This window comes from Pseudoliparis swirei, chromosome 13, assembly GCF_029220125.1.
Source record: "Pseudoliparis swirei isolate HS2019 ecotype Mariana Trench chromosome 13, NWPU_hadal_v1, whole genome shotgun sequence".
NCBI classification, from domain to species: Eukaryota; Metazoa; Chordata; class Actinopteri; order Perciformes; family Liparidae; genus Pseudoliparis; species Pseudoliparis swirei.
Window position 1 is genome coordinate 1,304,103 of NC_079400.1, and position 12,863 is coordinate 1,316,965.

The window sequence follows — 12,863 nt, forward strand, 5'->3', positions numbered from 1 at the left end:
GGACCCCTCCACGTGTTTCATCAGGCAAACAAAAAGGCTTTGAGCGGTCCAATCATAAAAGCGCGCAGCCAAGCTATGAACATTGCTAATTAAAATGTGCTCAAAGAAAGCCTTGTTTTCCATCTCCATCCAGCCCCGTGTCCGTGTGCACGTCTCTCTGTGTGGTGGAGGCTGCTTTTATTTCCCTTGGACCGAGGTCCCGCCAATAAAACGTACCGATATTTCTTCACGCCAACAAGCGTTAGCGTCAGTCGTGAGAGGACGACGGTGCGTTATCGGAGTCGCTCACGGCGTAATGTCTGATCGGCGGCGGGGGTCAATAAACGAGAAGCAATCGCGTAGCAGTCGGTTGCATAACACCTGACACACTCTAATGAATTAAGATGGCTTCTTATTACAATAAGACCGCCGGATATAATGCATCAAAATGATACGAGCAAATGTGTTGAGGAGGGTCATTCTTGTGGCTCCACGTGGGTCTAAAAGAGAGGAGGCGTTTAGCATCTTGACATCCTGACTACAGGTGTTGATGATTTCATCTTAAAGCTCCGTGCCAAAGGAAGAGACTGTTCTCACATCTTCTCATATGCTGCTCACACACCCACCACGGTAAACAGAGATATTTCCATCTCATTTCCACGTCTCTGAGTCACACTCGCACTTTCATCTTCTTATTTTTCTTCTCGCCTGTATATTACGACGCTCCCGCTCACTCCTGTTTTCCACGGAATCGGCACATAGAGAATTTGTCAGGGAGACAAAAATGAGGGAGGAATTCTTCTGGCTTTTTTTCCTCACTTTTGGTTGGCTCCCTGTGGTGTTGGGCTTGATACTGTTCCCCCCCTCTGCTTTGAAGTGTGCCATAAGGCTGACTCGACACTGTGAGACACACAGATGATGGATCCGCAATCATATTAATCTTGAATTGAGCTGACAAGCGCATTGGAAGACAGACAAAGTGCTCTGGTTGTTTCTGGAGGAGCAGAGAGGGGCGGCGCTACGTGGCGCCGCCGACAGTTCTTCTCTTTCCAGTTGCTTTCGGTTTGGTGCGATGAGATAATGATGTCATTCGGAGGAAACTGATCTGGGCTAATTTAATAGATATCGCATTGGATAGATGTGGTAACACCCGATTGAACAAGCACCAGTTGTATTCCATACGGTGCCATCAGACACGTATGAGCACATACAGGAAGAACACACGTTGCATGTTTCCCATCGGGGAATCCTTCTCTCATTTGACCCATCCTTAGCGAAGCCGGGTAAACGGCCTCTCACTCTCCGTTACATCCCACGTCCAAGCTGAGCAGAAGCCTTACATCTGATTCATCAGCGGGCCTCAACCCAGGAGAGTAAGATCATAAAGCTCAAGTTGTCCGGGGGAGCGGGACGTATCCGAGGGGCCGGCGGCCTCGTTGCTGTCAGGAAGCGACCCGCCGACCCGACAGCGGTCACGCGCCGTCCGCTAACGTCGCGGCCCGCTAATAATTCTGCACAGAATCTCATAACGCTCCACACAATCTCCTCATAAAAGTCCCCATAAGTCTCCAGCTGGTCTCCTCCAGGACACAGAAAAGCTGATAAAACCTCGTGGAGCCTGGATCTTAACCCCCCCCCCCCCCGTATCGCGGCTGCCGGCCTGTGAGGGCTCGTGGTCCGCTGCCTCCACGCGCTAAACGGTCAACAAGAGGCGAAGGAGTGCGTGTGAGCAGCGCCAGGGGCGTCTCTAGGACTTTGATACATCTGGGGCTTAGCCAGTGCAGCTGCTCGCCATGTTGGTGCCCAAAGCATATTAAATATACCTCTTGTTCTATTTTGTGGAGCCCCCTCAGGACTTGGTGCCCTACGCGCAGCGCGTAGTGCGCGTTATGGGAGCGGCGGCGCTGGGCTTAGCCCAGAAGAGTGAAGCAGCGACATGTTTAGACATAGAAACACTCTCAGACTATGGAGGACTTAAAATGACTTAAGTATAAATAAATAAATAAATGCATGAATAAATACAAGAATAAATAAATAAATGCTTAAATAAATGTATAAATGAATAAATAAATGCTTAAATAAATGTATAAATGCTTAAATAAATGTATAAATAAATAAATAAATACAGGAATGAATAAATATAAGTTATAAATCCTTATTAGACTGAATCTCAAGTTTCAAGTTTCAAGTTTTTATTGTCACATCCCCTTTTATACAAGTATAAACCGATAAACCGACCACAGATTTGATGCTTAAACAACTAATTTCTCGGCTGAAAACATCCTTAAATTACATTCCGTGACTCAACAGTAGTATTTAGAATGTACAGACAAGAATGCATAATAAACGCTGTTCGTCTACAGATCCAAGTGCTAGGGATCGATTGCTTCTGTCTTGCTCCCTGACTTGACCAATCCTGTTCAACAATGAGGTTCGGACCGCCCCAGCTCATTTGAATATACGGACACGTAAATGTCACACATAAATAAATGAAGAAATACGTGTGGACACATAAATAGAGATATAAATAAATGAAGAAATACAGAAATGTAGAAATACATTTATTTAATGATGTCCTGTTGAGTTATAACTTATATATATTAATTGCTGTATTTATTTCTGTATTTATACATGTATTCTTGTATTTATTTATTTATTTATACATTTATTTAAGCATTTATTTATTTATTTATACATTTATTTAAGCATTTATTCATTTATTCTTGTATTTATTCATGCATTTATTTATTTATACTTAAGTCATTTTGAGTCCTCCATACCAGACAGCAGCTTGCTGTTACGTGCGCCTGCTGCTGCCAGTCTGACTCCGCTGTTTTGGGTGAATGACGTCACGTGGGACCTGGAGGTGTTAACCACTTGTGTGCCAAATTTTGTTAAATTTGTTTTTTTTTAAATTAACATTCGGGGCTAATTAAAAAACATCCGGCTGATGCATTAGCCTAGGGACGCCACTGGCGAGCGCATGTGTTCCAGTCTGAGCTTGTGTGTCACCCCCCCCCCCCCCCCCCCCCACATACACACACACAATCAACCCACAATTGAGCGCAGCGTTGAGATTTTAATCAGGGTTGTGCCAGCAGACTGAGGGGATTATTTATGCTGGAAAGCAGAAGGGAACCTCAGGGAGGGAGGGAGAAAGAGAGAGAGAGAGAGAGAGAGAGAGACAGAGACAGACAGAGAGAGAGAGAGACAGAGACAGAGAGAGAGAGAGAGAGAGAGAGAGACAGAGAGAGAGAGACACAGAGAGAGAGAGACAGAGAGAGAGAGAGAGAGAGAGGGAGGGAGGGCGTGGGCCGAGCCGGCGTTGGCGATGGATCTGAACGAGTCAACGTGCATCGTGACCACGACCCTCCGGCTCTGGACGGTTCGGACGCCGCTCGGCTCGGGCGCTAACGCCGAGGATGAGAGTTGAAACTTAAGTTGCTGTGGTTAAAACATTTAGGAGAGAGAACTCGCCTCTGGTCTAACACGGGTCTGACTCATGTGGACCGATGGGTTTCCAGGACTTTTCCAGGACTTTAAACCAGATGTCCATGACCAAACTGACATCTCGGTATAAACATGAACAATGTAGAACATGTTGTGTATTGAGAGCGTACGCCGGCTGATATGTTGAGCGTCTTTCTTTAAAAAACATATTAGTTATGTCAAACTCGGGGTAAATGAACATGTGATTATGACATATTTCCCCGACTTTTCCAAAATTTTTATGATTTAAGTTTTGTTTTCCATGACTTTTCCAGGCCTGGAAATGACCATTTAAAAAATCCATGACTTTTCCAGGTTTTCCATGAGCGTACGAACCCTGCTTAACAACTTCAGAGGCTCCTGGCGAGCGTAGAACCTCGGATCGGCCGCCGCTGTGGTTCCCACCGAGCCGCAGAGCCAGTGATATTTAGTTGGAGGTTAAGCGAAGGACGATTCTGTGGGGTCGCCCGGTGAGGAGAACACAGCCAACTGGAACTCAAAATGTCCATGAGTGACCATAACATGGTGTCTGTGGCTGAAATGCTGAGTTGGCTTGTTTGTAAAGGGGAGTTTAATCCTGAGATCATATTTGTTCAACTTGAGAACGACGAGCATCCAGAGTGTCGAGCGGTTTCTGGGACAGCTGATCACATTTTTGACGTGTGGTTTCAAATGTGGAGGAGATGTTTGGTAAAGGATTCAACAGAATAGAGCGATCCTTTGCCTGAGAATTCCCTCAGGTAATGCGGTGGTGAGGATGGAGTGTTTGTGTATTACGTGTGTGTGTGTGTGCGTGTGTGTGTGGGAGTGTGTGTTCTTGTATCTAAAGCCAGAATGGAAAAGACTATGCACTGCTAGAGTGGCAGTGAGCATAGCAAGTACTCCAAATTAAGCTTGCTTTCTCCCTTTTGCACTCACACACACACACACACACACACACACACAGAAAACCAGGATGCCTTACCAAAACAATGGCTGTCTCTGCCCGCTCAGTTCTTTGGCCTGGCAGCCTCCTCTTGGAGAGTTCTTAAACAACCCACCATTCCTGCAGCCAAGCCACATCATAAGCACACACACAAACACACACACACACACACACACACACACACACACACACACACACACACACACACACACACACACACACACACACACACACACACACACACACACACACACACACACACACACACACACACAACTAATAATCGCCCGATTATAGACTCTTCACGTTCGTGTAATGCACACTGGATCAACAGTTTGGGTACAAACACGCGTGGCTGTTGAGAACACGTGTGTGTGCGCGCACACACACACACACACACGCACACGGTGAACTGTACAAACAGCCGCAGCCTCAGCCGGCGGCAGAGTGAGCTCCCTCTCCTACCACCAGGACCACGATTGTAAATACTCCTCAGTATGTATTTACACTGGGATTTCAAAACCCTGTGAAAAGAAATTAGGTGAAAAGAGGAAAAAGTCTGGAGACATTAAGGAATGTGTCTCGCGGCGGGAATCCTCGATCCGTCATCGTTCTGACATCACGGGCCTTGGATTGTCTCCGTGGGGAGGAGACCCCCCGCTCGGCCCCCCTTCTTGAATCCATTCAAATGACCCAACTCGTGTTCCTCAGACGATGGAGCCGGACACCGCGGGTCAGGCCCGTCGACACGTCCTCCGGCTATCGGAGTTCCTGCACGGCGTCTGACTCGGGGCTCCGCCTCCTCTCCTCTCATCGGACAGGGTGGACGTGTCCGTGGTCGACTGTCATCTTGTAAGTTACATTATTTTTGTTCTGCAGTTCCCCAAAACGTTAGCGAACAAAAGTAACAATTCAATTCAATTCATTTATTTGTAGAGCCAAATTACAAATTCCCCTCAGAGTGCTTTACAATCTGTACACAGAGACATCCCTGACCTTTGACCTCACATGGGATCAGGAACAACTCCCAAACAACCCTTCAGGGTAAAAGGTAAGACCCCTTGAGGAGAGAACAGAGGAGGATCCCTCTCCAGGATGGACAGGTGTCATAGATGTCATGTGACCAGAAGGAATCATTACACACTAATTAAAACACAGGAACAACACAATGAAGATGACAGAGTGGATGAAGAGTTGGCAGTCGGCATATTCCACCATCCAGACCTCCACCATCCATCAGATGGAGGTGGAGAGGAGGAGTGGGAGGAGTCTCAGCAGTGGGCGGAGTCTCAGCAGGGCCATGGGTAGTTGGTAGTCGTCATATTCCAGGATCCAGCCCTCTGCCAGGGAGTCTCTCTGTCTTTGACGGCTCTCTCCTGGCTGGAGCTGGCCGTGTAGCTCGCGGAGGCTTTTCTCCTTCAAACGCATGAATAATAAAGTTATCGCACCACAACTCGTGGATTAGTCTCCGTCACGCTGTTCTTTTGTTGAGAGGCTTTTCTCCTTCAGCCTGATTGGTGGATAATGCTCCGTTAGCCGCCGTTGGTTTTGCACGAGGCTTCACGATGCATTGAGGGATACATACAGTCCACTATAAAGGGAATTATAATTCTCACAACGCCACTTCAAAACCGCAAACTCAATATAGAGACCACGATGCAATGTTTTTATGACCCACCTTGTGATCCTTGGCGCGCCCTTGAAGGGGGAGGGGCTTGGCTCCTAGCTGGTAACGAATGAGATTGAGTAGTGTGTACTCTGTCTGTCTCTCTCTCACTCTCTCTCTCTCTCTTCTTCTTCTTTTCGTTTCACTGAAGCGTGATAGTTATATGGCAGTTTCCCATTTCTTTACACAGTCCTTTGCGTTGTTGTTGAATACTGCAAGGTCTTTTGGGCTGCAAGGCTTAGGTAGTCGAGGGCAGACAAGGCAGTGCTCCATTGTCTGCTTGTCCACATTCACAGCTGGTTGGGCCAGTCTTGGAGCCCCATCTGACCAGAGCATCTTTGGATCGTCCCGTTCTTGTTCTAAGGCGGTTGAGTGTTTTCCATTGAGCACATGATGCTTCTTGGCCAGGGGGAGGTTCTCAGTGGGGGGTCCATGTCAGTTGGAGGTGGGTCATTCTCAAGTTTTTCCATCCAGAGTTGTATTCTGGTTTCTTCCCGAGACTCTCTCTCTCTCTCTCTCTCTCTCTCTCTCTCTCTCTCTCTCTCTCTCTCTCTCTCTCTCTCTCTCTCTCTCTCTCTCTCTCTCTCTCTCTCTCTCTCTCTCTCTCTCTCTCTCTCTCTCTCTCTCTCTCTCTCTCTCTCTCTCTCTCTCTCTCTCTCTCTCTCTCTCTCTCTCTCTCTTCTCTCTCTTCTCTCTCTCTCTCTCTGTCTCTCTCTCTCTCTCTCTCTCTCTGTCTTGTCTCTCTCTCCTCTCTCTCTTGAGAAAACCATGGACGATCAACTGATCATCTCCCAACTGGGGTCTCCTGCTTTTTACCCCTTCTCCCTTCTCGGCTCGAAGCTTGGGAACCTGAACCTGCCGTCTGCCGCTGGTTGCTTGTCTTACGTTACAGTGTCGTGTCTAGCAGCCTTTCCGTGGGGGAGGTAGATGACATTCTGAACTATGATTACATGATTACAGGATTTCTTTTTTTTGGATTTGGGGTTTATCTGGTTTTGCCGGAATTACGGAAAGCAGGGACGGCGTTAAAAACCCCCTAAGGCTGCCCGACGAAATTGGATTTATGGATTTTTTGGGGGAAAGTGGTGGAAGTGGTGGGCGAAATGGCGCTGCTGGAGCTGGAACCTGGAAGACCAATCTGCTTTGGCTCCTGGTTCCTCCTCTCAGCGGAGCGGGCGTTAAACAAATACTGGGAACAACAACTCCTGATCGCTGAAGTGAGAACCTCTCTCATTCCCTTCCCCTACAGACACTTTGGCTGGGTCCTTTTCTCAGGACCTTTCATCTCCATCCATGGCAACCACTTTCTTACGAGGTGGTTGTCTGTTGTGGCCTGGGGGGGGGGATTTAGACATTCCACAACACGAACTTTCAATATCTCTTTCCTTCCATCCCGCTCCCCACTACCCTCTTTGTCCCCCCCGTGTTGCTTTTAGCGGGGCTGACCGGCGCCGCTGTGCTGGCGCTGCGGGGTGCGCTGGACCTTTGTCCCCCAATGGATTTGGATTACCTCCTCCCTTCCTACTCGTTGTAAGTTATGTCTAATGTATGCTGTGCTAGCTGTTTTTTTTTTTCCTGCCACACACTGTGCCCTCTCGGGGTGGGGAGGTTGGTGTTTTTCTCTTCTCTTCTTCCCTCATGTTGTGCTGTTTCACCATCCACCCTTTCTTTTTCTCGTGCTTTTGTGCCTGTGTTGCCAAACGACAAATAAATATATCATCATCATCATCATCATCATCATCTCTCTGCTCTGTTTGGCACTTTCTCCTCTTTTCTTACTTTAATGCAAAACGCAGCGACAGAACTTGTTTCTTCTTCTCGGGAGATGCACGTTCATCGTCACGTGAGCGACTCTGTGAGATGAGCTGCGTCCCGTTGGTGGCGCCGTTTGTTCTCCTGCTCTCCCACCGCTGCTCCTCGGATCTGGAACACGAGACGCCGTGTTTGTCCAGGACTTCGTGAAGTGTACGCCGAATGAAACGCCGGATATAGCCATGAATTAACTACCGCTGGGCTTTTGGCTCCTGTGTCCCCTGTAACCACGGCAACAAGCAGCTACCGACGGGAGGAAAGTCCGTCAACCGTCAGCCGGGTCCGAGACGCAGCGTCTTCGGGGGAAAGAGAGCGAGAGGAATGGAGATTGAGAGACAGTTTTCTCATCTTTAGGTCATCCAGCGATGACAGACGTGGTGCTTCAGATGGCGGCTCCAGGAAAATTATTATATAATTATCTGTAGCTCAGTGGGGTCAGGGGGTCGTCCTGCAACCCCAAGGTCGTCGGTTCGATCCCCACTCTCCCCATTAGTTGCAAGTGGAAGTGTCCATGAGCAAGGCACTGAACCCCCAGTTGCTCCCCGGGCGCATCACTGCAGCCCACTTCTGCTTCATGACTGAGGAGGGGTTACATGCAGAGAATACATTCCGTTGCCTGTGTACCTGAACTCTGTGCAATCACAAACAATTCAGCTCCACTGAAGGAAACTCCTTTACATTTAACCTTATAAATAATCCTTTACATTTAACCGTATAAATAATATTTACATTTAACCTTATAAATAATCCTTTACATTTAACCTTGTTAGCCAGACGAGACGTTAGTCGACTGTGGAACTGAGAAATGACACTGAACTTGATTATAGTTTAATCAACTAAACAATAAGTCAAGCACAAAGAACACATCTCCCTCTTACACACACACACGCACACACACACACACACCTACAGTACGTCACTCCCATATGAGAACAATTACATGGCCTGCTCCCGTGAATAAATTAGTCTAATCAGGTTTTCTTTTCCCTGACATCCGTGCCTAAATCCCTTGCTCCATGAAAAGCACAAAGCCCCCCCCCCCCCCCCCCCCCGTACAGTCTGCATAAATCGGAGAGACAGTCAGGTTTTCCTACAGATGCCTTCATGAGCAGTCAGCGCCGTTTCAAAAGGTAGAGGCTTCCATACCGCCGTCATAATTAGCATCTGGTATCGAGCCCTGCACGTAAAATAAAAAAGAGAGTCGCGGTGGTTCAAAAGGAAAGAATAATGATTAATGATCATGATCTCCATATGGAGGGGAAAGGAGTTGAGCAATATCTCATCCGGAGGTAAGAAGAGAGAAGCTCAAATCCTTGACCCGCCGAGACGAAGATGAAGACGAAGACGAGTGAATGAGTGAGAGGCGGCCGACGTGTCGCTCCTTCACTTTGGGGACAGAAATAAGAAATGATGCATCTGACTGAGCTGGATAAAGCACTGACCACACAATCCCTTTTGATCATGATAAATCATTTTGTTGACCTTTTGAGATAAAATGTTCTCGACATAGATTATTAGTTTTGAAGATACAGCCTCTAATAATCATCTTCCCGTAGGAAGAGATTGTTCATATAGGAGAGGAAGAGATAATACAGATGGGATATTAAAGATCACATACCAAAACTCACAAGCAAACCAGCACACACTTTGTGTTCTGGAGGAACCGTATGCTCTGTCCCTGACTCCTCAGGGGAATGACCCTTCTGAGATGGAAAACATGAACGCCCGTGTGTGTGCAAGCTATCCTTTCATTCCGCTCGTATCTGTTCCTTTATGCTTATTCAGCTGTTTCTGTGGGCATTAACACGCTACGCTGAACACGCTTCTCTTCCCCGACCTCTCTTTCTCGTGGGCAAGACGTCTGCAACGTGACGTCCCGCGCTCGCCGTACGAGTCTCGTCTCCAGGCAACAGACGTCTCCCTCTCTGGCTCACTGTGAGACGACGGCGTAGCTCCGGTGTGACAGAAAGAGTCAGGGACGTGCGGTCAGGGGAGGCAGGTGAGCCGGTAAAACAATGAATAATGATAACATCAAATTTATATCAATATTTGTCCACTGATCTTTATGTATGATTGACTACATGGACAGAGAGGAGCTCCAAACACACAGGAGACTGTCAGGTTGTCATAGTTTATAGGTCAAACGTCACGACCCCCGGGTCAAAACGTCACGACCCCGGGTCAAAACCTCACGACCCCCGGGTCAAAACCTCACGACCCCCAGGTCAAAACCTCACGACCCCCGGGTCAAAACCTCACGACCCCCGAGTTAAAACGTCACGATCCCCGGGTCAAAACCTCACGACCCCCGGGTCAAAATGTCCCGACCCCCGGGTCAAAACGTCACGACCCCCGGGTCAAAACATCACGACCCCCGGGTCAAAACATCACGACCCCCAGGTCAAAACCTCACGACCCCTGGGTCAAAACATCACGACCCCCAGGTCAAAACCTCACGACCCCCGGGTCAAAACGTTACGACCCCCGGGTGAAAACCTCACGACCCCCGGGTCAAAACATCACTTCCGATCAAGTTGCAAGACAAGTATTTTCACAATAAAAGTCCCGTCTGTTATTGTCCTGTTAAAGTCACTTCACGGCTTCAACCAGCTTCGACAATCTGAAATACTAACTAACATTCATTCTCATGAACACACATTAAATCTTTCCATTTGCATTAATCAATTAATCATTTGCATAGAGTAAACAGTCCTCCTATGCTTCATAATACATTAATAATATCAATATTCTCCCTAATATTTCCTATTATAACATTTTTCTATATGTATTAATTTAAAGCTCAAGACTACAGAATCTAAATAAACTATTACAACCTAACATTACACTTAGATACAGGAAGAAAGACGAAGGCCAACCGTTGAGTTTCACTATTGGGAAACAATAGTTATGAAACCACGCAACGCGTTGACAGTTATACTATTTCACGCCAGGACCCAAAGACAATGACCGAAGCCAAGAGTCACTGATGATTGAGGGTTTATATTCCTCGCGGTGGTGCATGTGTTCATGCAGAGTGAGTTTGCATTAACAGCATGGCGGTAATGGGCAAATCTACCAGCAGCAGATTGGACACAGAGTGGGTCCTCACTGAACTCTAATCAAATATACAACTGGGAATATAAAGGTCAGGCTTCTTCAACCACAAAGCGTGCGTCGGATAGTACAAAGGACGTCGTATGCTTTACTTATTGTAAAGCACCCTGAGGCGATTAGTCTTAATTCTCTCTTATTGTGTTGATACCAGGCTGAGTGGTGCACAGTGAAAGAGGTCCCGCAACCCACAGAGGATGTCTTCTTGAGGGTTAGAAATGGGATTGAAACGTATTTATATGGAAGATGTAAGTGGAAGTATGTCTATATGTATGTTTGTATGTGTATATATGTATGCATATATATATATATGTATGTGTAAAAAAAGAACATCTCCATATTATTTTTTAAACTATATATATATATATATTGTTGTTGTTGTTTTTTTTGTTTTGTTCTATGTTATTTTTTTCTTAATTTTATATTAATTTTCTGATTTATTTGATATTAATTTAGGATAGGAATATAAAAGCATTTTTTGCTTCTACCTATACCTTTTCAGTCTTTCTGTTTTGTATATTATACAGAATAATATTGTCTTGTATTTGATTGACTGAATAAAACACACAACAGATGTCTTGGTGGCGTGACAGACGCACTCTCAGCTCCAGGCGTACGACCTGTGAGCGCCACGAGGAAGGAGGCGGCACGCCGACTAAAAGCAGCCGAGCGATGTAAACACAGCGAGGAGAAGCTCTCTCAGCCGGAGAGGACGCCTCTGCTCAGGTAGAGGTGACCCACTGGATCTTCAAAATGCAAAAGCTGCTCTATCAATGTTCACAATGTTAAACACAGCCTCTGTAATATGTTAAACACGGTTCATACACACGTTGACCGATGGATTTCCAGGACTTTAAACCAAATGTCCATGACCAAACTGACATCTCGGTACAAACATGAACAATGTAGAACATGTTGCGTATTGAGAGCGTACGCCGGCTTATATTTTGAGCGTCTTTCTTTAAAAACATATTAATTATTGTAAACTCGGCGTGAATGAACAAGTGATTATAACACATGTTCATGACTTTTCCAAAACTTTTATGATTTAAGTTTTTTCCTTGACTTTTCCAGGCCTGGAAATGACCATTTTAAAATTCCAGGACTTTTCCAGGTTTTCCATGACCGTACGAACCCTGCTTAAAGGTTCAAACTTCCATCACCGAGCACGGCGACAAGTTGACGCTCGGTGGTTTCCATTCCCGGTGTTCTCTGCTGACCTCACCTGAGTTCACCGTCCGCCTCTCCTCCACTAAAATGGAATTTCGTTGATTTCCGTCTGCCTGATTTTTCGTGAATGCAGCATCAACCGCACGAGCACAGACGACTCCTCGGGTCGGACCATGAAGAACTCGTTGAAATAAACTTTTATCGCGCCACAATGACACGATACGCTACGCTAACGTTTCTATGTGTCGTATATAAGTCAAGCTTAGTTTCAGAAACCTGACGTTAACGTAGTGAGAAAACAGCAACATGGTGTTGACCTTCATGACGCTGTGAAGTGTGAATGGTGAATGTAGTGGCTGCTGTCACCATGGCAAGAGATGATTTATGTAATCCCAACAATAACGTGTGTGGGAGACGTTGATTTTCAACCATCTCCGAGTCTCTTTTTCTGTTTTCCGGAGTTGAAGGATGTCTGGAGGGACGCACAGGCAGGGGAACAGATGGCACTTACTTCTTGTGCTGATTCTCCTTTCGGTCAGCGGAGCCCAGACTCTGGAAACAAGAGAAGACAAACAGACATTACAATCAACAGCTAAGACAGAACCGTTGTGTTTCTGCATCCTGGGGGGGGGGGGGGGGGCTCTGCTGATTTTCAACAGGCTTTCGCATCATTGCGATTTGAACGGTCTGAACGATGTTCGGCTTCCCGTC

The 12,863-nt window shown here is 46.6% G+C and overlaps 1 protein-coding gene across 1 annotated transcript in view; it reads right to left on the minus strand.

Moving 5' to 3' along the window:
* LOC130203913 (ankyrin repeat and fibronectin type-III domain-containing protein 1) overlaps positions 1-12,863 on the minus strand; it is a 161,668-nt gene that overhangs the window by 70,328 nt on the left and 78,477 nt on the right. The window contains exon 5 of the mRNA XM_056430374.1: positions 12,664-12,704. Coding sequence (XP_056286349.1) covers positions 12,664-12,704 — 41 coding nt within the window. The remainder of the gene's footprint in view (positions 1-12,663; positions 12,705-12,863) is intronic.